Genomic DNA, 24108 nt, shown 5'->3' with positions numbered 1-24108 from the left:
TATTGATCAATTTACATGAGTAATAATGAAGCTGGTAAAGATGGTCTACCTGTTTCACCATCTGCTCAGACCAAGCTGGGGTTTTAACACTGAGTTCCACATCTGTTCATTTTACAGAAAATTATTAATATGCATAAATACCATATCATTCCACTCTTACATCCCTGTTGTCTCATAAAGGTGTTTGTATTAATGGAGAAATTAGGTTCTAAAATGCACAAGTGTAAGTCAGAATATAATAATAGTATTAATAATGAGTATTAATATACAAGATATTGCTATATTTTCATTTTTGACCTATATATACAGAAAGATAGGATCAAACACACATTTTAATATTTGACATGTTTAATTTATTTTAAAAATGAATCATATTTACACAATAAATTCACAGGTGAACTGAGCATATTAATTAGTTAATATTAAGGTGAATATTCATTAGTTATTAATAGCAGAAGACAAAGTGCAGCTTTGAAGAGAACCTCAACAAATAGCCACCATAAACTGAAGAATGTAGTTCATATTATGCATCTTAAAACATTTGACATTTATGTAATGCATTTAGATCATTTTATATATGTCTATGCAATATCCGGCAATATGGCACAAAACATTAGCAACATTAGGAACAGTGTTCCTTATTTTCCCTTCTTTCATTAACAAATATAAGAGTTTTTTTTCTTTCAAATGAAACTCAGAGTCCACTTTGAGATTCACTCATGTAAAGTCCCATATCCTCCAAGACAGTTTGGATATCGGTCAGTAAATCTTGAATGGGTTTCAGTACTGGAGTGGCATGCTGAGTAACCCATTCCTCCACTGTTAGATCTGGGTAAAGCAGGTTCATCTCCTGCCTCACCTCCTGCACCTTGAACTCTATAGCTTCCAGGAACCTGGCATAAAAAAATTATTACAAAAGTCAGTCATATTATAGTTAAGGATTATTCCATACAGCAGACATTATGGCATGATAAACAGGGTGTGTGAGCTGTTTGAGCTTCGCTTTTGGTTTGATGTTCAAAAGAAACTAGATTTACTTTGTTGATGCCTAGTACAATGATGATGTTAAATGATGTTGAACTAAGCTCAGTATTATAAAGACTGTCTGTACTTGTGCATAGTATAAAATGAATTTAAAAGAATTTGAAGCTTACGTTTGTGCCTGGTTCTGGATTTGTTGTGCAATAAGTGGGTTGATAGTCTTCTGCTGTCTATGATAAGGGGAGAACCAGCCTCTCACAAACCTAGGAATTGTCCAAAAGTAAATATGAGCAGTTTGGTTAGATATGTGGCCAGGTTTAACAAATGTATTTACGTAATGTCTATCATTAAATCAGTATTAGTATAGCATTCTGTACAAATACTGGCTTTAAAGATTTTTATGTTATGACTTTAATGACTTACATATTGCTCTCAAAGTGTCTGAGATCTTCCGACTCAAGCATTGCTGTTAGCTGTACAATGAGTTCAGCCAGTTTTATGCCAGTGTATGAGTGGGAGCAACCTTGAGACAACCTGAACCACAGATACAACAGTAAATAAGTTAACAAATCTACTGAAGTAGCTTGTAAAGTAACATACTTTCATAACATATTTTAAAGCAACTTGTAGTTTGAAAATACCCCAAATAACAAAAGTTTCATTCCTTAATTTAAATTGTTCTGCAGGAATTCAGCTATCACTGTGATTGCACTCGTAGTCAGACAGTACAACCTAACAGTAATTAAATAAGCATGTGATACGATGAAGAAGGTAACTTTTTACTGATTTTATTGTTAATTATTGTTTATTTCCTACATCACAAATTTCCTAATCCCACTAAGTGACTTGCAGATCATTTTGTTTATTTAATGTGTCCCTGAAAAATGTGGCAACTTTTCCTCAAACTTTCTTTAATAGAAAGTGATTAATTTATCTTCAGGATAAATGAATGGTCAGGGATGTGGAGGATCTGGAGCCTATTCCGGGAAAACTGGGCGCAAGGTGGGAATACATCCTGCATGTAACACCAGTCCATAGCAGGGGTGAAAAGTAATCGTAACGTTCATGAACATTTGATACCTCTCTACATCTCCAACTTCAGTCGTGCCCGTGCCAAGTGCCTCCATCACCTTCTGCTGAGCTTCCTGAGTAAAGCTTCCTAAAGCAGCCGCAATAAAAAAAAAACAGTTATGAGCTGTTTTAAGTGTTCTTTGTCTATTTTTTGTCTTTGGATATCTTTGTGTATTAATTTATAAAATAAAACAACAATGGAGCTGTTTCATGTTCATGTTATACTGAGTGATTATACAGTATATTCTCATAAATAGGAACAAATTGTACAGACAGACCATGTTGTAGAGTCTGCAGACATGAGGCAAGAGAGTGCAAGCCAAGGGGCATCAATTCGCACAAAACAGACAGGTGGTCATATCTATTTAAAAAAGCAAACATACATAAGCATGCATAATTCAGAATATATTCTTGAAAAATATCAGCATGCACGTTCTTGGATTCAGAAGCTAAACATCATGGTACCTACCTTTGCCAGCCAGTGAGTGCAATGCCCTGTAGATCAACGCCAGGTGAAAGACCAGATACCACTTTTAACCACTGAACGTGATTGTCCACATGCCTTTGTGTGCTGGTTACACAAGTGTATACAGTGGTGGAGCCTTTGAAAGAACTCGCAATCCACTGTTGGGATAAACCAGCAGCCTTGTATTTCTCCATTAGCATAACTGAGTGGAGAGAATGGATGTTTTATTAACCAATCTTAACCTTGGACACTCAGATAATTACTCAGTTATTCATCTTAATGCATCTTGTTCAGTACCAGCAGTGAAACTAATGTATAAATATGTAGTTACGAGGGTGAGGAATGTAGATCTGGACCTGATCAGGGTCCTGAGTCTTTAATGGGTTAAATAACATTTGCTTTGAATCGGTCTGCATTGTCTTATATATAGGAATAATTAGGGTACGTGCCAACATAATATCAGATTGATATTGGCCAGAAATGCTAGATCAGTATCAGGCCAGATCTGACATACACATCTGATGTATGTTTTATACACGCCATGAACGTGTGTGATGTTTTCCTTCTTTTTTTTTTTTAAGTTATCATAAGATAAACATGTATTTTTGTACCATGTATGGAAATTCAAGCAGCTTAATTTTAGACATGGAATAAGTATTTTCAGCACATGCAGTATTAGCTGAAAGAAAGTAATAGCCAATGGGGCACATTCACAGCTTTTACAATTAAAATATCATATTTCATGTAAATTTCATGAAAGGTTCTTGTATTTTTTCTGAGCAAATAACTGCGATCTGTAGCAAAAACAAACTTACTGTTGTTGGCCACATCCAGAGTAGGTTTGTAGTCCCACAGCATGGGCTGCACTAGTCCTACCAAACCACTATCTAAAAATGAAGAGAAATATATTCACCAAATATACTGAATGAACTTATAACTGACAAAGGCATAGACATTCACAGTGTGACTGTAGATTGTCACACTGTAACCATTTGGTGTTTTAATACAATAAGCTTGCTCTAATGAAGATATATAAGTATATAGTACTGTGCAAAAGTCTTGGCACCTTTTTTTTTTTTTTTTTTTTTTTTTAAAGTACAAACTTTGTTATAGATTTTTATTTTACTATTTCTACATTATTGATTCAGTACAAAAACTTTTCAGAATTCCAAACACTAGTTTTCCAGCACAAAATTAAATGTTGCAGAAAAATTATTGTATGTCAGTAAAGAAAGCAGCATATTACATAAGACACCACTTTTCAGACAAAAAAAAAACATAATGAAGGCTGCTGGGTTTTGCTGCAAAAATAAGAAGCAAGTGTGACAGTCAAAGTCTCCAGAAGAACTGTGGCTGCTTCTGCAAGATGCTCAGTAACACTTACAGCTCATTTCCTTATAAAACTGCACAAATTGTATCTGAGACTACTATTTTTTTTTTTAAAGCGAAGGACTGTCACACCAAATATTGACTTTGTTTCATTTATTACTGTTTAGTGCTCTTTATTTTTGAAGGCATCTTTGCTCTACAGCATTTCTTTGCATGTGCCTAAGACTTTTGCAGAGTACTGTACATACATATATATATACATATATATAATATTATATTATATTATGGTACAGTCTCATGTTAGAAAAATGTCTAATGTCCCCTAAATAAATGTTTTTGTGAAAACAAAACAGCACAATGTGAGTTCACCTTTAATGGTGTCAGAGGTCATGTTCCTCAGCATGTCGTCCCATATTATCACACTGAGGCTGGGGTAAGTCTCCCTAATGCCTTTTGCCACCTTAGTGACATGACTGAGGAACAGCTTGTCAATACTGTGACCTGGAATGCTTAACCACTCTTTAGACTCCTCTCCTTGACCCAATGTGTATACCTGGGTAAAGAAACAATGTAAAGCCTTAGATTATATACAGTATGTATATAGATCTATAAATAGATCAACATTCATTTTCATTAAACACTTTATCCTGCTCAGGGTCACTACTTTTCAGTGCTACTAGAAACAGACCATGAGGAGATAATGTAACGTTTGAAACTTTTAACAAAAGACAGAAGGGGTTCATGACAGTTTTAAAAACAGGTCCAAATGAAAAGCAGTTACATAGTTACAGGTTAAGTAAAGAGTAAAACACAACGGGGCATGCTGTGAAATGTCCAAGCCTATTTTTATTGTGATTTTTAAAAAAAAATCTGATTACTGGATTAATTGTCAAAATAATCGTCAGATTTCTCAATTATCAATATAATCAATAGTGACAGCCCTAGGTGTTATAGAAAATTAAATCATCACCTTCTGACCAACCAGATTTGAGAATTCGACAGCTCTGTGGTGTAGTACACAATAACAGGTCAAGCTTGTGCTGTACCTCATCTGCCCCGATATGCAGAACAGTGCTCCTCGGATGAAGCGCCATAACTTGACGCAGCATCTCCAGTATAAGGGTAAGTCCTTGCTTGCTGTGTGGGTTCAGGGTCCCCAGGCAGTGGCTTACTTCTCGCAACTTGCTGAAGGTGCTATGCTTCAGGACAAACTGTCAGGAAGAAGTAATAAAAGAAAGTGTGTGTGATGAAAACCAAATAATTTCATAAACTGTCTGTGTAGTTGTATCACATGCATGATTGGCAAAACTCAAATGAGTAGATGAGTAATCATCTATATGACGTATCATTTTTCCAGTACCAAATATTATTCACCTCTCTCACTCACTTCAAGGTGTCCAAATGTCTGCACCAGAGGAATGATCTCCAACCCTCTGGAATAAGCGACATCTTGAATGGCAATAATTTCTTCACGGCTGTATGCGGATCAGTGAAAATGACTTCAGACAAACATCGAATAAATAAAAAGGTTCATATTTTTGATGGGAATTTGGACAGAACATACAGTAAGTAGTCCTTTCACCTGTAGGGTGGGTGAGATTTTGACTGAAGAATCTTCAGCTCTCCTTCATAGGGAAACATATCCTCATACTCAATAAGGAGGCCATTTGCACCCAGATCAGCAAAAAGCTGGATCAGCTGTGGAAGAGATGGCCAAGGTAAAATCTACAGGGCTATACTCAGACTAAACAGCATGCATAAAGAACATAAGATCTGTATTTTCTGTACCTCATATAAGTAGTTAATTCTAGGAGGTGCTCCTTTTAAATCCAAGTGAACCAATTTTTTGCCTCTTGACAATGCACAAACGTCCATGGCAGGTCCTGTTGTGTGATCTGTAACAAAATGATTGGAGGTATTCATGGGTCTTGAAATTTATTAGTATATTTGAACATTTTTGGTTCGATATTGTCTTCTGCACATGTCCTGGGTGGATTATTTGCATTGTGTATATGTTTAAATACAGACTGTATGTATGCAACTACATGTCTAAATATGTGACTATTATGTGTACATAATACCAGAGCTTTTTGTTTTTTTTTTTGAAAATTACATTTTCTCCTGAGGCTCAATAAGGATCAAAGCTAAAGTTATCCCCCATGCCAACCAAGCATGCAATAAACCAGCATGCCACGCAATAAAGCAAGCTTTTAGATGGCACGGTGGTGCAGTAGGTAGCATTGCCATCTCACAGCTCCGGGGTCCCTGGTTCAATCCCTGGTTCATGCTCAGGCTCTGTGTGGAGTTTCAGTGCTGGTTCTTCCTGTTTCCGTGAGGGCTATCTCTGGGTTCTCTGGTTTCCTCCCAGCTTGCAAAAGGATGCTAATGAGTGGACTGGCTGGTCAGAATTGCCCTATGTTTGAATAAGGGTGTGAATATGTGTGCATTGTGCCCTGCGATAACACCACTCAGGGTGTGTCCCCACCTCGCACCCGGTATTCCTGGGATAGGCTCTGGATCCACAGCAACCCTGACCAGGATAAAACAGTTACTGAAGACGAATGAAAAAGGTCCATCTATGTATCTAGCTATTCAGACCTAACCATGAGACTGCATAGGGTCTAGTTTCAACACATCATTTTTGAGAATGGCTGCCCCTTGATAGCACATCAAAAACCGTGGCCAATATTAGCTAATTTTATAAATATGACTGTTAGGCTCTATCATTACTGATAACAGTATTTAATTTAAAAATAAATCTAATGAGAGCCTTCGCATACCGTGGTGTCTGCTGGTGCACCGTGCTGAACGCGGAACTCACAGGTGCGTACGTGCGCGTGCGTCTAGTAGGTCCGTGACGGATGACGTAAAAACGAAACTCTCACGGAACCGGAAGTGGACGTGGCACAAAGTTGCTGTACTTCCGGCGCGAATGTCACCGCGGTGCTAATGCGACGGCTGGCGAAATTGAGGTGGAAGAAAGGGATTAACCAGAGCTAGTGGCGATACTGATTCAGGAAGGTGACATTTGTGCTTTTATTTACGAAAAAAAAAATACACGGAGATCTCAGTGATCGACTAAAAGGAGCAGTTTCCCTGCCGGCTCGGTTATTTACACATCTGTCTAGATCGGAGGTAAGTGGTGAATGTCTAATGCTTAGTCGGGGCTACCAGGCATGCTAACGTTAGCGCTTCTGCTAACAGGGTTTAGGTAGTATCGACGGTCTTGACTCGTTTTGTCATTAGCTAGCTTTGGGTTTGTTTATTTGTTTGTTTGTGGTGTTGTGAACATTAGCTGGTATGATAGCTCGTGTTATTTTATTCGTTCACTCTGGGGAAGAACTCTCGCTGTCTTGCCTGAAAAGTGAAGTATGCTAGCAAGTTAAGGCCCAGTGTTCCTGCTTGTCATTAACCGGCTTCAGTAACATGGCTACGTTACGTGCTTACCGTTAGTATCTATCTACACCTCACACGCCGTGTGTGTTTGTTAGCTCTGTTGTTTTATAAGGCTATCCTGTTAGCTTGCTCGGCAAACTTGTTAGCTTGTTAGCTGTTTAGCTAGCTCGGTTTTTACCAAGCTTGTATACGCAACTGGCTTTCAGTGGCCTAGCTGACTGTGTGGGTAAACTAGCTAACCGCCTAACCTATGAGCCTAGGTCAGTAACTCGGTAAGATATTATTATTATTATTATTATTATTATCATATGTAACTTGTCTGGATTTAGAGGTGGGCGGTGTGGTGAAAAATATCACGATACTAAAGATATTTTCACCATAGACGATATGTATCACGATATTTAGGACTGTTAGCAAACTGGCCGCAAAACAGGAATGTAACATTTAAAACACATACACAAAACTGTGCTTACATTATTTAAAGTCTTCAAAAATAATTCTTTTCTGTTTAATATGGAAAGTGAGGGAAATTAAACATAAAAAAACAAAGATATTTGTCACACTGAGTAACATTATTGTTCAGTGTGTGTTATAAAAGTCCTGACACTACATGTGGTATGTGATATAATCTCTCATCTCATGATATTATATTGTCATATTGTCAAGTCCTGTCACATATCTAATCAATATTACTAGTTTTGATTCATATTAATTTCCAAACATGAATATGACATTAACATTTATGTTATTGGTAGTCTGCAATAAACTTACTTCTAAGTCTAAAACAAACAAACAAAACAACCCATGCCCCATCAACCAAACTTTATATGAAGCCAGGCGGTTGCTGCTTAACCATCCTAACCAGTGTGTGCTGTGAGTCAGTGAAGCATTACGCACGCTGGGCACTGTACAGTGTTACAGTGTCGATTACATTGAATTATTCACAAGTCCATGTTGCGTTGGTGCTGCTATACTACCCATCATGGAGGGTATCATCAGTGATGGACACATGACGCTTACTGGTTTTAGTTGCTTTTGCTGCTTAGGATCAGACCACAGTGTTGATGTTTTCTGACATGGGAGATTTTAATTGTTTTATGACCATTATAGAGTCCACCTCTGCACAGTGCCTCAAGATAGGCAGTGGTAAGACATAGTTATTAATCACAGACTGGTTTTAATACAACACAAATACAGCAAGATACACTGATGTTGAAAGAATGTTGTGCAAAGTGCCTCCAGGTTTTATCTCAGATGCAACTCTGGTGTATGTTAACTCCACATTTGATGATAATTTGCATGTTTAGTGGTTTCACTCAACACCCACACACACACACACACTTGAATCTGTTTTCCTCTTTAAGAGTTGTTGTTGAAGAGAAAGTGTTTTGCTCTTCATCTTAAACCCAACATTTTTCTGGTTTAGTAACACTGGTCTTTTAGTAATTAATATCCAACAAGTTGAACCTCACACTCCGTGTTCTCTTCCCGTTTTCAGATTTAGGGATGAACTGAAAATGAATGTCAACCAGCAACCTCACATGGCCTCTCCTTATGGACAGCCGCAGTCCGGCTACCAGGGCTACCCGCAGTCTGGTTATGGGGGTCAGCAGATGCCCGGGGGTTATGCAGCCCCGTATGCTCCCTACAACGGGCCTGCCTCTAATTACCAAACAGGCCCACCTCAAGGTACCTGTGTACATATACAGACTGATTACATATGAATAACTAGCAATACTGAAACTGTTCATACACCATTATCAGTTAAAGAGTGCCTAAATAGCTGTAATATTTTAAACTCACTTTAATTAGTAGATTATATGCCATACTAGTGCCTCAGGTCTCAAGTAAATCGACAAGCACTAATGAGTTTGAATCATCCTGCCCTCCTGACTTTTCACTGGTGTTTTTTGCCTATCACAGTTTTCATGGCTTTCTCTCTTGTATTTCAGGATATTCTCCTTATGCAAGCTTTCCCTCTAAGGCTTTTGCAGCAAACTTAGTCTCTGACCTGTCCTCTTCCTCTCCTCTTGACTTAGGTAACTGTTTTCATTATGCTTGGCAGGCTGTTCTCCTCCCTGTTCCCACTGGTTCCTACTGAGCGTATAGTGCAGGACAGCTGGATCGTGTCTCACCTGCAGGCTCACAGACACGGCAGGGTTCCGTTATAGCCCAGTGTCCTTATACTGAGATTATCATTCAGAAGTGGACATTGTCACTCAGTTTGTCCCTCACATTCCACAATGAATCACATTCTTCTTCTTCCTTTTCTTCTTCTTCCTTTTCCCTTTCCTCTTCTCCTTTCCCTTCTTTGCCTCTGCCCTGTAAGCCTGACTTACGTGTTTCCTTCTTCTCTCTGTTAATCCTAATTGACTAGCTAGATGTACAGAGATCACAAGTTTTGGGGATTTTCTCCAACTAGCTAGTTTTTTTTTTTTTTTTTTTTTTTTAAATCATAAATTTTTCTTTTCATAAATATTCACAGCTAGCTAATGTTGTTCGAAGTTGGTGATCTCTTATTAAGCTTTTCTTTACTATACAAGCAGCTGTCGATTATCAGACTAGATTTCAAGCTATCAAGGAACATAGCAAAGGATATATTTCTTATTGGTAATGTATAGAAGACTGGACAAATCTTAAAATATCTCAGTTGTTCAATAATTTATTTCATATTAAATCTGCTCTTCAAAATGTAGCACACTTGAAGCATATTTATTTCGAGTGTATTTTATGGAAATATTTTTGTTAATGAAATCCATTATTTCAGTTTTTTTTTTTTTTAAATTACAGCTGTATACAGTATACCTCACGTTCAGAATTTATTGGTGGATTTCTAAATTATAATCTTTATTCTGCAGGTGTGAGAGGACCCCCCACCACCGGTGCACCCCCAGCGTCTGCAGCTCAGCCGTATTCACAGTTTGGGACGAGTGACATACAGAATGGACCACCATCTATGGGTGCCCCTCCACAAAGGTTAAGATTCAGTGTATTCCTACTGAGATATGTTAAAAAAAAAAAACTGTCATGTAGCAGAAGTTAAATGGCTTAAGTCAGCAGTAGAGACACTTCCCTAAGCCTGAATTATCAAATGCAAACATTTTTAACAATTTGTTAGTAATATTAAAAGTCAGATTTGTCTGACAGCTCAAAAGATTGTAAATTCTGTACTTTTTGGCAATTCTGAGTAGAATTTTATATAGGTTGAGTAAAATATGATTTCCGAGTGGCTCAGCAGAAGAGTGTCACTTCATTGTCGGGAGATCGCGAGTCGAGTCCTGATGATGCCACAGCCTTCAATAGCCAGAAGTCAAGGGAGCAAAATTGGACATGCTGTCTATGTGGGAGGGATGGTGTACTCTTTCTCCCTTGTCAATCAGAGCAAAAGTAGTCAGTCATGGGCATGTATTTAAAAATGGGCATCTGTGAGCTCATGTATACAGAAGAAGGTAGATAGCATTTTCCTTAGGGTGTGTTGTTTGCCCTCTGACACAGCAGTTTGAACAGATGTAGTTGACGTGTCTTGGAGGAAGCACGTTTTGGCTTTCGTCCTCCTCAGTTGGTAGCTGTTGTATGATGAGGATAGATGGCTAGTGGGTGGGAATTGGGGAAAAACTATGTATGAGGATAGCTGGCTAGTGGGTGAGCAAAATGGGGAAAAACTATGTATGAATGCCGGTTGCTGTTTTTTTTTCCCCTCATATTCAGTATCAATATGAATAGTAACTTGACCTTAGTAGGTTCATCTCCAGAAGCATTGTAACAAACACACCCACATAAGTGTATTAGGGATCATGTTGCATTTGATGAAGTTTCTGAACCACAGGTTTGTAACTCCAGTCCTAGAAACCATTGTCTAGATTTTCCCTGCTTCAACACTCTTACTAACCATAGAAATGAACTCATGTGTTAATTCAGGGGCAAGGAAAAGTCCGTGGTGCTTTAAACTAACATAAATAGGTTATTCACTTTGTCAGTCATGATAGTATGGTTAGTATTTGCCAAATTCTGATTTGCCATTTAATTTTTTTTTCCTGCCTTGTCTACTGTATAGGCCATCTGTGTCTCAGCCGTACACTCAAGGAGCAGTGAACTTGTCAGGTCCTCAGCCTGCATACAACCAGCAGTTTGGTGCCCCACCCACCAGTATGCAGCAGGTGACCAATCAGATGGCAGGCATGCAGGTTGGGTCCACTGTACCCTCTTCAGCTGGGCCAGGCTATGGTAAATACTCTTTGGCTTACTCAAGTCATGTTTTTCGCATGTGTATGCAATGGAACTAGATACCGTGCCACTAGGACCATGAACCATGATGCAATGTAAAATATAATGCAGCGGCTCTGGATACAGGACATGAGGAAATAAAACACAGCTACAGTTTCAATAGAACAGTGGTTAAATACAGATGTTCTGTAATTTTCTGTCATTCTCTTTTTTTTTTTTCCCTCTTCCAGCTCAACCTGCCATCTCCCAGGCTCCTGTTTCAGCCCCTCCATCCTCTTTTGCCCCCACGTCTCCTGTCCCCACTCGGCCCCCGGCCACCTCTGGTGCACCTCATACAGCAGCTCAGTCCTACTACGGAGCTCCTCCTGCTCAGCAACCATTCCCAGCTACAGCTCCGCCATTCTCCTCTGCGCCTGGTCCCACCCAGCTCCCACCTCCACCCTTGGCTTCACAGCAGACTTTCAGTCAGGCCTCTCCTCTATCACAGCCTCAGTTTTCTTCAGCTCCACCTACGGGCCCTACGGCATCATATGGAGGCCCACCTCCACCAGTGCAGGCTACTCACCCTAGAGCACCCCTTCCCACTTCCCAGCCTTCAGCTTTCTCCGGAGGGCCTCCACCCAGCTCTGCCCCATCCCAATACCCAGCAGTCTTGCCCCCTGCATCACAGCCCTCCGCATTCCACTCAGGTCCTCCTCCACCCACCACTGCTGCTGGATTTCCACCCCAAGCAGGTGCACCTCCCAGGCCTCCATACTCAGGCATGCAGGGTCCTCCTATGGCCTCTCAGGGACCTCCAATGTCCCAAGCGAACCATGTGACTCCTCCACAGCCTGGGATGTTGCATGGACCCAGCACTCCCGGAATGGCACCACCACAGCCAGGGATGCAGGGCTATCCACCTCAGCAGAACGGTGAGTGCCTGAATATTTAAGTTGAACAGCAAAGCCTTATGTGGAACATAAGGCTTACATTTTGTAACTGTAAGAATAAAAAGGGCAAACATTGCTCCTTTTAAATTTAGATTTAGCACATGATTGATTTAAACATGACTTATGAATATGTGAATAGGAATGAATTCACATCATACTCAAACACCATTTTTAATAGGCCTTGTGTGTTGCACAATAAAGTTAATGTTGTTTAGTTGGTTATGTGGTAGTGAAGTGCAGTTGTGCTACATGTATTTAAATGCAAAAATCTGAATTTGAAAGTTATTTGAAAGTTCAATTTTAAACTGAAATTGAATTTTGTGGTTTCGCAAAATCTGAAACTGAATTTTACGCTTAAGGGCATATGACTGAACATTTGAAATTTAAAATTAAGTTCACGTCTAATCAATTTCTAAAAAGCATTCAGCCTCTATTTATTCAAATTATTCACTGATGTATGAAATGTTGTCACCCATCCTTATAACACACAGTGTTATGAATAATGAATTACACACACTCAATACCTAGATCAGAATCACATACGGAATGATGTTTGTATGACCAAGACTTCTGCGATTAGTTGTTTTATGCCAAAATGTCTGTCTCCTGCTTTAGCGTAGTTTCACTCTGAGTTGTCAAGGTCTCAACCTTATGTCCTACTTTGACACCTGGAAACATTAGCTTCATGTCTTATAGTGCATGGAATTTTCCAGTGGCCTGACATTTTTCTGGAGATCCTATAGGCAGCAGAGTGGATCATTTGAGATAGATAATAAATGTCATGCTGCCTTGATGTGGGAGCTGTCTGTGTGTTTATTCTACAGTATACCAAAGAGCTAACTGAGAATCATGACTTCTGTGCTGTTTTCAGCTCACCTCATTGTTTTACACTGTATATATGTCTCCTCTTAATGGTAGTGAAGGCTGTTAGTAATGTGTATGTGTGTGTTTCATGCAGGTGCTTTTGGGCAAGTGAGAGCTCCTCAACCTGGCTATGGTGGACCATATTCTGGGCAGCAAGGTTATCCAGCTCCGCCCCCTGCACAAGCCCCTCCTCCTGCAACGAAGAGACTTGACCCAGACTCCATCCCCAGCCCGGTACATACACATTAGACCAGCAGCACACACATGTACACAGTCTGTGACACATTTCACATTCTGTCACTGTTAAGCATATGCCTACGTTGTATGTCCATTGTCTTTTTAACCCACCATGTACTCAAATTTCTCTACGCTTTTTATTCAAATATGTACATCCACAGATCTCTGTAGTCTTTGGTATTTTATTGCTTTACTGAGAGTAATAGTTCAAGTTATGTGCAGTGGTTTGTGTAAGCTAGGCCATGCTCTGGAGTCTCCTGTGTCTGATGTGCATGCACCATGGCGGAATAACAGATACGCAAATCCGGTGGAGATTTAAGGCTTAAAGTTCTGCTTGAATATTGCATGTGTCACTGGCAATATTTGCATCCTCATTCACTGGTATTGCTTTCTAAACAGTGTAATTAATCATTGTTATTCTAGTCTTGAAAGCAGAGGTAACTGTGGTTACACATCTGTTTATCTTCTCTCTGCTCTCTTTCTGTTTGTTTTGGCTTTTTTTTCTCCTCTCTTTAATCTTGCTGGACTAAATTATTAAAATGTAAAGCAAGCCTCTGACATACCGCCTGTGCAGAAAACAAGACATAGAATAGACCCAGACGCTATTCCCAGCCCAGTAAGTGCCCTGTGTCTCTCTGCATGTCTGTGTTGTTGCACTAACCCTAATCTTTCTCCTTAGTCCTTGTTCTCCTCTCAGCCAATCTCCTAATAACACCAATGACTGTAGATCTATTCAGATGTGTTATTTGTAGTGTTGTTAATAGTTTAAACGTATAATAGATTAGTTTGAATATTAGATTAGATTAGTAGTTGAGTTTAAAGATAATATTTATAGATCGATAGAATGAACGGTAGTCATCTATTTTCAGCTATCTTAGTATTTCCCATCCATTGTGTAGTTTTGTAGTATGGGTGTTAGTGTCGCGCCAAAATTTGTAACTTTATCATACATGACAACTGTGTAACACAAAGAGAAACATGACATTGATGAACAAAACCAAATAGACAAAGATAAATTTTTGGCTAAGCAGCACTGCCGCACTAGTTAGATTTACTTTTTTTGGATCAGCACACCGCCTTACTTCACAGCGAATATATCTTTCAGCTTATAACGATAATATGATAAATACTGACAATGTATGACAATGTAAGTCATTCTCAGCAATATCTTTCTCAGTAAGAATTATTATTTAGGTTTTTTTTTTTTTTTTCGTTTACAGTGCGCAAAGTTACTTTTATGTGGGTTTCGTAATGAATTTTTTTTTTTTTTTTTTGGTAACCAGCTTGTGTGTTTTTAGATGGTTGATTGATCCTATGATACCATGATTTTTTTTGACTAGGTTATGATACCTTGAAAATTTGAAAAGTGTAACACCCCTTCTTTCTATGTTTCGTGATAAGCCTCCCCCTGAGAATTCATGTAACTAAGCAATTGATCTATGGGAAATTATTTGGATTTAATAACACTGGCTTTCACACTTGTTGTAGGTCATTGGTGCCGACCCAGTCTAGCCCCTCCCTCTGTCTTTGCATGCTAATTCAGCCCTTGCATGTCTGACCTACTAGCTGAGTGAAAGGTTTCTGTATCTGTGCATATGCATGATCCATTCTCTCATTGTGTTTTTGAAAGGTTTGTGTATATGTCAATTGTATGTCATTGCTCTCTCAGATTCAGGTGATTGAGGATGACAAGGCAAACAAAGGCAGTGAGCCTTTTGTCACTGGGGTCAGAGGTCAAGCCCCACCCCTCGTCACTACCAACTTCCATGTTAAAGATCAAGGTAAGAGGTGTTATTAAACTCCATTTTTCATGTTAACGAGCATTGCGACACAATCCTCTGTGCCGCTTGTACATGTAAGTGGAATGTCTTGTATTGCTTTATTGGATTTCAGTGTTGAATATTGTGTGTATGTACTTTTAAAGGGAATGCAAGTCCACGTTTCATCCGTTGCACAGCCTATAACATGCCATGTACCTCGGACATGGCCAAACAATCCCAGGTGCCGCTGGCTGCAGTGATCAAACCGCTGGCTGCTCTGCCTCCTGATGAGGTGAGGCACTGTTTCATTATACAGGCTCTTGAGGCAAGGCCGTCCACACTATAGCTCGGTGTGAACAGTGGTCTCAGTAAATGGTCAAAGGGTCTTGCCTGCATTTCAAGCCCTGATCTGTTCAATTCCTACTGTCAAAATTCAAAATAAAGGCCGGTATTTGCTGGCTGTCTTACTCACATGTGCTAAATTCATTTTGCTTTCCATGTTTGCACAAGGCGTATCATTTCCAGTATAATCAACCCCAAAGCTTTTGTTTTTTATTTTCAATGCCTGGAATCAGGAAATTGACTCTCTTTGGGATCAACCTGATATAAACCAAAGGTAGCATGCTGACTTGAGGCCTAGTGTCTATTCTTTTGATCTTGCATTGAGAATTAACCAATTGTCTCACATTTGTTCCTTTCAGAACCCTCCTTATGTAGTGGATCATGGGGAAAGCGGTCCTATTCGCTGTAATCGCTGTAAGGCTTACATGTGTCCCTACATGCAGTTCATCGAGGGTGGAAGACGCTTCCAGTGTAGCTTCTGCAGCTGCGTCACGGAAGGTGAGTCTTTTTTTAAATAAGTGCATGTAGGCAACAGAACATTCATTTCAGAAGTGTGATTTTTGTGTCACATGACTGTGTGGATAGGCTTTGGAATTAAATAAGATTTAAGCATGACCTACATGTCTGCCTAAAAGGCATGGACATCTTTTACTGAATATGTTACCATATTTTTAACTCTTTCCTGTTTCAGTGCCTCCCCATTATTTCCAGCATCTGGACCACACAGGGAAGCGTGTAGACTGCTACGACCGACCCGAGCTGTCCCTGGGCAGCTATGAGTTTGTAGCCACGGTGGATTATTGTAAGGTAGGCACTCAGGTCTCAAGGAATCACTTATTAGGAATTACATACGATACTATAGATAGATCTACATTATGTGCTTGTCTTATTTTTGTATTTTTGTTAATGTTTATAGAACAACAAGATTCCTCAGCCTCCAGCCTTCATCTTCTTAATTGATGTGTCATACAATGCTGTGAAAAGTGGCATGGTGAGGATTGTATGCCAGGAGCTTAAGACCCTGTTGGACTATTTGCCCAGGTACAGATTTCGAGTTGCTAAGCTGTGTAAGATTAAGATAATCCTTTTAGTTTCAGTTCATTATTTTGGACAGTTATATTTCTGTTACCACTGTCACCATCACTCAGATGCTTCACTGTCTCAAATATTGTGGTGTTTCTTTTTAGAGAGAACCCTGATATGGAGTCCAATATACGAGTAGGTTTTGTAACCTACAACAAAGTGCTGCACTTCTATAATGTGAAGGCTTCTCTGGCCCAACCTCAGATGATGGTGGTCTCAGATGTTGCAGACATGTTTGTACCCTTGTTGGACGGATTCCTTGTCAATGTCTCGGAGTCCAGGGTTGTCATTGAGAGGTTAGTTTGGTCTTTTGTTAGATAGAAATATTGATGGCTGTTTTTTTTGGCTGATCTTCTAATATCCATGATGTTCTCTGTCCAGTTTGCTGGATCAGATCCCTGAGATGTTTGCTGACACACGAGAAACAGAGACAGTGTTTGGCCCTGTTATCCAAGCTGGACTGGAAGCTCTTAAGGTATTTAAGACTTTTATTACATATCTGTAGAACATAATAGCTTTAATTTTATTGTAGTTGATTTTGCTATGAAATTGTTGATCACATGGTAGACAGCATAATAGCCTGCATTTATACTCTGTACATGAAAGAGTAATGTGTGTGTAAAAATGTAAATGCTGAAGGCTGGTCTGTGTGTCTTAGGCTGCAGACTGCGCTGGAAAGCTGTTTGTCTTCCACACATCTCTGCCCATTGCTGAGGCTCCAGGCAAGCTGAAGAACAGGGAAGACAAAAAACTGGTGGGCACAGACAAAGAAAAGGTACTGTCTCATTTGTTATAGGACCAATTCTTTAATTCAAATTATGAGACACCTCTATTGTATAATCACATAACTTTGCATTAATTTATTTTAGTTTTAGTTTATGATTAAAGCCATAAATCCAGTTTCTGAAATGTCTTGATTGATTTCCACTGCCTCTTCTCTTTTCTCAGACTTTATTCCAGCCACAAGTGAGCTTCTATGGCAACCTGGCGAAGGATTGTGTGGCACAGGGCTGTTGTGTGGATCTCTTTCTGTTCCCTAATCAGTATGTAGACGTGGCAACATTAGGGGTGGTACCCATTTCAACAGGAGGTTCCATCTACAAATACACCTATTTCCAGGTCAGTGGAACAAATTATGTGTTTGTCTTACTGGATCAACAACACCTATTGGATCTTTAGTTTGAAAGACTTTGTGGGTTGTATGATCAAATATGCGTAGTCACACTGTCATGTGTTTGTGCGTCAGGCCCAGTCTGACCAGGAACGGTTTCTGAACGATCTGAGGAAAGATGTGCAGAAGCAGGTGGGCTTTGATGCAGTGATGAGGGTCCGCACAAGCACTGGTGAGTGGGACAGACCTTTTCTATACATATATACATATCCTGGAGCAAGAACCTGGAGCAAAATTACTCCAATCCTAACAGGCCTCAAAACAACTGGAGATGAAGTTTTAGAAAGTCTTTGTGTTAGGTTCTAATTATAACTCTGATGGTATAAAGCACACTGAATGTTAGTAAGATTTTGTAACAATTTTCAGTACTGATTAAATATATGATAGGCTTTTTTAGATTAATTTTCAGAGCCCTAATTGTAAGGGCAGCTGACAACCAAGTGTATATTTCATTTGTACTTTTGTATTTTTGGAACAGAAAAATCCAGATTTTTGTGAACCTTGAATTACTTAATCTGGTTAATTTGAAAAAATCTTGTGTTCAGAGTTTAAGTGTTCAGTGCTAAGGACAGGTGTGTCAATGGGGTCAAATGCGTCTCGAAGACGCATTGTGATCCGATCACTCAGACCACATTCGCATATGGCCAAATCACATTTGTGTTGTGAATGTGAAAGCATCTCAATCAGTGAACGACCACCTGGTCAACTGCGTCATTGCCCTAGCCGGAAAATATGTAATCATTGCTGTTTGGAAATCGTGCTGAAAATTAGAGCTCTCTGCCGCTAGGCTAATGGATAAAAGTGATGCTATAACAGCAGGGAATAAAGCAGCTGCTTTTCATAGCTTCATTCATCCTCTCATCTGTCATTCATTTATAAGTTTCTTAGCAGACCACACAATTAGAACATTTGAAACAGTCCATACAGGTACATGAGATTTTAGTAAATCTCCAGCAGAAATGATGTATGAAATCTGATCACAAGTGGTCAGTCGAGACGCATTCATAATGCCACAAAAATGAAAATTTCACCCTTTATTGATTTGGCAAAGCCTTTGAGCTCGTGTTTTGTATCATGTTCTGCCAGGTATCCGGGCCACAGACTTTTTCGGTTCGTTCTACATGAGCAACACCACAGATGTAGAGCTGGCGTGTCTGGACTGTGATAAAACCATCACAGTGGAGTTCAAACATGATGACAAGCTCAGTGAGGAGACTGGTGCACTAATCCAGGTATGTGGGAGAGAGAAAGAGTTAACAACTAATGTTAAACCTCTTTTGACTTTAGTAACCATACTCTTGTTGTGTGTGTGTGTACAGTGTGCTGTGCTGTACACCAGTTGTGCTGGTCAGAGGCGACTGCGGATCCACAACATGGCAGTGAACTGCTGTTCACAGCTGGCTGACTTGTACAGGAACTGTGAAACAGACACCATCATCAACTTCTTTGCTAAGTATGGTGAGTAAGACAAAAATTTTTTATAGTATTTGTGTAGGTAAAATGATTGCCATGCAGAAGAAGTGGTACATTGTGTAAGAAAATCTGTTTTTGTTTTTATGTTTGTGTTTATAGCGTACCGCAGTGTACTGAGCAACCCTACCAAGAATGTGCGAGACAGTCTGATGAACCAGTGTGCCCAGATCCTGGCCTGCTATCGCAAGAATTGTGCTAGCCCATCTTCAGCTGGACAGGTGAATACAGCTACCCTCCTAATTACTGCTAATAGCAGTGTTAATCAGTAACAGTTGTTAGCAGAGTATAGCAGTATGCACCACTGTCATGAACATTTCTAATTACCTGGTGGCTTTGTATGTAGCTGATCCTCCCTGAGTGCATGAAGCTGCTTCCCGTGTATCTCAACTGTGTACTGAAGAGTGATGTTCTGCACCCTGGAGCAGACGTCTCCTTAGATGATCGCGCCTATCTGAGACAGCTGGTCAGCGCCATGGATGTGGCAGAGAGCCATGTGTTCTTTTACCCACGGCTGCTTCCAGTGGTGAGACACACACACACACACACACACACAGACACACAGACATGTACATACACACATTTACTACTGCTGGTGACAAAATACCCACAAAATGATAGTTATGTAACTGATTCCATACTGAATAAACATTATTATTATTATTATTATTATTATAGCAAATTTTCATTTTGAGTCCAAGATCTAAATGCTTCAGTCAAAGTTCTTTTTTCCCCCCTTGAAGATTAGACAAAGTATTTATGGTAAAATAAATAGGAGCTAAAATAAATACTATTTTAATAAAAATAAATAAATAAAAAAAATAATTTTGTATGTATGTAAATAAGGTAAATGTCTTATTAACCACAAATATGTCAAGTTAAACTAGTATGTTTCTAATCATTTACATATTAAAAAAATATCAATCTTAGAGATTTCAGTAGCCGAGTTGCGAGTGATTCTCAAGATTAACGTCAGTAGTGAAGTTCTTGACTGCTTCAGGAGAACAGCAAAATTTTGCCTGAACTAAAGCACTGTTGAAGTTTAAAGCTCTAAGTGATTATCATTCATTATGATAGTGGTTATAAAACACTGGCTAGTGATGAATCCCTGTACATATACATCTATATCATCCCTGTATATATACATCTATGTAAATCTATACATGTTTATTACTAGCCATAAATGTTGATGTTGGTGCTTTTTTTTTTTTTTTTTTAAATGTAGCACAAGTTGGACGTGGAGAGTGATGTGCTGCCTGTGGCAATCAGGGACTCTGAAGAGAGGCTGTCTAAAGGGGGTATTTACCTGCTGGAGACTGGCCTGAACCTTTTCCTTTGGGTGGGGGTCAACACCCAGCAGGAGCTTCTCCAAAACATCTTTGGCACCCCTGCTTTCAGCCAGATCGATCCTAACATGGTACAACTTGCGATAACCTAATATCAATGGCATTGTAAATGTATTGTGCATGTAGCTCATTTCAGACTCGTGTTTTACTGCAGACGTCTTTGCCAATATTGGATAATCCATACTCAAAGAGGCTGAGGGAGATTATTGAGTCTTTCCGCACACAGCGCTCTCGCTACATGAAGGTAAATCTGCCAGGAGCCTCTACTTCTTACAGCCACTGTTGATCTACGCTGCTTGTTTTCATAATTTTCTTTAATTCACCATATACTTCCCTGGTCCATCATCATTTCTTTAATTCTTTGGTTATTCCTTGCAGTATACAGTCTCTGTATTGATGTTTGTCTGCTCTGTGAGTGGAATTTATAATATTTTTTTCTCTTTTTCAGCTGGTGGTGGTGAAGCAGGAAGACAAACTTGAGCTCATCTTTAAGCATTTCCTTGTGGAGGACAAAAACAACAGTGGCGGGGCTTCTTATGTGGACTTCTTGTGTCACATGCACAAGGAGATTCGCACACTTCTTAGCTAGGACAGCTCCCTTTGCCCTTTTTATTTGACAAACCAGTTCTGTCCTCCTGTCATTTCCCTTCCTCTAATGTAATGTTCTATAAAGTGCAGGAGGAAGATCAGTTTCTCTCTGTGCTCTGTCGCATTCTGGTGTCTGTCCTTGATTTGGTTTTGGGGGGGAAGTTGCGAGGTGTGTGTGTGTGTGTGTGTGTGTGTGTGTGTGTGTGTGTGTGTGTGTGTGTGTGTGTGTGTGTGTGTGTGTGTGTGTGTGTGAGAGAGAGAGAGAGAGTGTGAGTGAATTAGAGAGAATGTTGGTGTGCATGAATCGACATATGTAACGGATGCTATTGATATTTCCCACCACTTCCTGATATAGTAACAGATTATCCAGCACAGCTGCTGTAAGGATCACTTTATTCCGAACAAAAACTTAAGTGCAGAATTAACAATGTGTTAATCAAAATGCAGGATAATAGGCTTTAAAAGTGTGTGCATGTGTGTGGACTGAGAGTGCGGGAACACTGGCACTGTATGTGGTAGTAGACAGCATTAACGATTGAACCCGATTTTCTGAAAAAGATCCCGACGAATAGAAATGAAAATTTCCAAATAACTTATTGTTTCCTCCATTTAATTTTTGTTGTCGTGGATGTTTTGTTCATTCAGTCCTTGTGTTTCATTTTCCACCATGGCCTTACTGACCCATCTCTCCATTTCTCACCCATTTCTCTGCTGGTCTTTGTGTTGTTTTTTTGTTTTTTTTTCCGTTATCATTTATTGTAATCGTTATTGGTTTTTAGAGTGTGCAGAAACCCTTTGACTGATGGATTATTTGGGAAGCAGAGTGTTTAAGTGTGCTGTTCGCTGTCCATACATCTAACTCTTCAGATATAACACTCACTCTAAAATTCTATGCATCAGATTAGCTATGGATGGAGGAACATGGAACCAACAAGCCTAATGTCTAAGTTAAGAGGGAACAGAATGCGTGCTGAATTAACAGGGCACGCCTGAAGCTGTGTTACAATGTGAGCATTGAGAACAGATGAAGAATTCTCCTATTGTGGAGAGGGTATGGGGCCTATCAGAAAGCTCTCTGACTGGGCTGGATGATGTAGTTCAGATTAGCCAGCTGGACGGGAGTTTATGCAGTCGAGCTTTTCTTAATGAGGATGGAGACTGTAGTCCAGATGGCAGCCATCTTCAAAGAAAGCTTCAGGACCTGGGCTTATATTACAGGAACAGCTACACATACTGTTTCTGATGTCTCCAGATTTTCTGTTGTTACTCTTTTTTCCTTTTACTTTCACTGTATGATCAAGTGCTAACCTGTACCATGAATCATTATGTACCATTTTACAATCCAATATTCATTTCTAAATGTTTTGAAGGTTAGAATCCTGGAGCAGGCAGAGTCAGGCGCAGACATCGGCACTGGCTTCTTGTCCGCCCTGGTCTTGTCTTTCTAGTGAAATAACCTTTGTACAGTGAAAGCATATGGCAAGAGTAGCTGGAGAGATTTAGAACTGCCGATTTCTAACCGTTTTCAAGCATGTGTAGGATTGTGACCTGAAAAGCAATCAACACTGAATACCTTGTCATCACATGTATTTACATGTACAGAATTAAAAATCACATTTTAAACATGATGCTCAGTTAGTGTGCTTTGTTGGATGTATTCAGCGATGAAAAACTGCCCATTATACCTACAGACTTAGAAAGGAAGTATTGCATCATCACAGACTGCTCTCTTTCTGACCTTCTTTCATTCTTCTTGGTTTTATGTTTTATAATTGTTTGCCCAGTACTACCTCCAGAGTTCCTCTCACAGCACTGATGAAGTGAGAGCTGGAGTGTTTGAATGTTCATCCTACTGTAATCTTAACAGTGTTTATATAAAGATTGGTCCTAATGAAATTCCTTAGAGAAACGAGGGATCTACCTTTAATTACTGCCCTTTTGTAGATTTATTTTTGTTCTTTTCATTTCTTTTGTATCTAACTTTTTCCACACATATCTTAACCTCGCAATCAGTGTTTGTGTTTAAGTTTAGAAATCATGACTCATGTCTTATCTTTGCCACCTAACTGCAAAATAAATATCTAAATCAATTTGTTGGTTGACTCTTCCAAGTTGATTAAAATAATCAGCACATCAGGACATCTGGAAGCAGCCTGGTGTAGGTAATACCTCATGCATCATTGCTTCTGAGCTCAATTCTTTATTTCACAGGTTCCAACCCTGTACACACTGTCCTTCATGTTTTTGTTTTCCCTGCTCCCAGCACACCCATCAGCTAATTAACAGCACTTCCTGAGTTTATGTTGCTGTGTTAGAGGATGGAAAACACAAAAATATGCAGGACAAAGGGTACTCCTAAACCTGTGCTTTATTTTTATTTTATTTTATTTTATTTTAAGTTTTACATGCTCCACAAATGGCATTGTGGGAGACCTGTGGCATGGACAGTAAGAATTGTAATATCAAAGACTTGGTGTAGTTGTTTTAGAGTATTGAAAAATCACGTGGTTTTATTAGGGACTATTTTGGTTTCACAGCAATATGAGTAATATATGAGTCATTTACCATATGCGTATTACCATATTTCTGCAGTGTTTTCATACACAAATATGATAACACCATAATTCTAAACTGATGTTTTGTACAGTATTACCCAGTATCTCACGAACAGACATAAAGTGCTCTCCGTGTGACTGTTACCTCCAAATGTACCAGAACAATGGGCAATTTTCAGAAATGATAAAAATGAAGGGAAATATTCTATGACTGTAATATTCTGTCTTTGCAAATCCCTAGGCCAAGAGTTATTTCTTACTGACACATCTTGTATAGCCAGGTCTTATTCTTG

The 24108-nt window shown here is 39.4% G+C and overlaps 2 protein-coding genes across 7 annotated transcripts; one reads left to right on the top strand and one right to left on the bottom strand.

Moving 5' to 3' along the window:
* Positions 1-330: 330 nt before the first annotated feature.
* Positions 331-6722, bottom strand: hexdc (hexosaminidase (glycosyl hydrolase family 20, catalytic domain) containing). Of its 3 annotated transcripts, XM_034309207.2 has the most exons (14): positions 6628-6709; positions 6333-6377; positions 5636-5742; positions 5430-5545; positions 5235-5322; positions 4894-5058; positions 4217-4400; positions 3334-3405; positions 2522-2720; positions 2331-2413; positions 2062-2140; positions 1405-1515; positions 1155-1244; positions 331-893 (listed from the first exon to the last, which is right to left on the bottom strand). In XM_034309207.2, exons 3-14 carry the CDS (start codon positions 5720-5722, stop codon positions 695-697), a joined length of 1473 nt encoding a protein of 490 aa, XP_034165098.2. In that variant the 5' UTR covers positions 5723-5742; positions 6333-6377; positions 6628-6709; the 3' UTR covers positions 331-694. The 3 variants fall into 3 exon arrangements, with proteins under 3 accessions (XP_034165098.2, XP_026770451.3, XP_053094695.1); XM_026914650.3 differs by lacking the exon at positions 6333-6377 and having other exon boundaries at positions 6628-6722; XM_053238720.1 differs by lacking the exon at positions 6628-6709 and having other exon boundaries at positions 6333-6613.
* A 31-nt stretch (positions 6723-6753) lies between these two features.
* Positions 6754-22888, top strand: sec24c (SEC24 homolog C, COPII coat complex component). Of its 4 annotated transcripts, XM_026915005.3 has the most exons (25): positions 6754-6982; positions 8742-8932; positions 9196-9282; positions 10102-10219; positions 11298-11467; positions 11698-12381; positions 13358-13497; positions 14048-14116; positions 15170-15281; positions 15425-15552; positions 15962-16100; positions 16294-16409; positions 16519-16643; positions 16790-16981; positions 17067-17160; positions 17344-17460; positions 17634-17804; positions 17932-18028; positions 18943-19088; positions 19176-19314; positions 19429-19547; positions 19673-19852; positions 20552-20743; positions 20827-20916; positions 21121-22888. In XM_026915005.3, exons 2-25 carry the CDS (start codon positions 8761-8763, stop codon positions 21259-21261), a joined length of 3738 nt encoding a protein of 1245 aa, XP_026770806.3. In that variant the 5' UTR covers positions 6754-6982; positions 8742-8760; the 3' UTR covers positions 21262-22888. The 4 variants fall into 4 exon arrangements, with proteins under 4 accessions (XP_026770806.3, XP_026770808.3, XP_026770807.3 ...); XM_026915007.3 differs by lacking the exon at positions 9196-9282; XM_026915006.3 differs by lacking the exon at positions 14048-14116.
* The last annotated feature ends 1220 nt before the right edge of the window (positions 22889-24108 follow it).

The sequence above is a fragment of the Pangasianodon hypophthalmus genome, chromosome 12 (genome assembly GCF_027358585.1).
Source record: "Pangasianodon hypophthalmus isolate fPanHyp1 chromosome 12, fPanHyp1.pri, whole genome shotgun sequence".
NCBI lineage: Eukaryota > Metazoa > Chordata > Actinopteri > Siluriformes > Pangasiidae > Pangasianodon > Pangasianodon hypophthalmus.
Note: the sequence above shows the minus strand (reverse complement) of the source record. Positions and strands in the feature narration are given on the sequence as shown.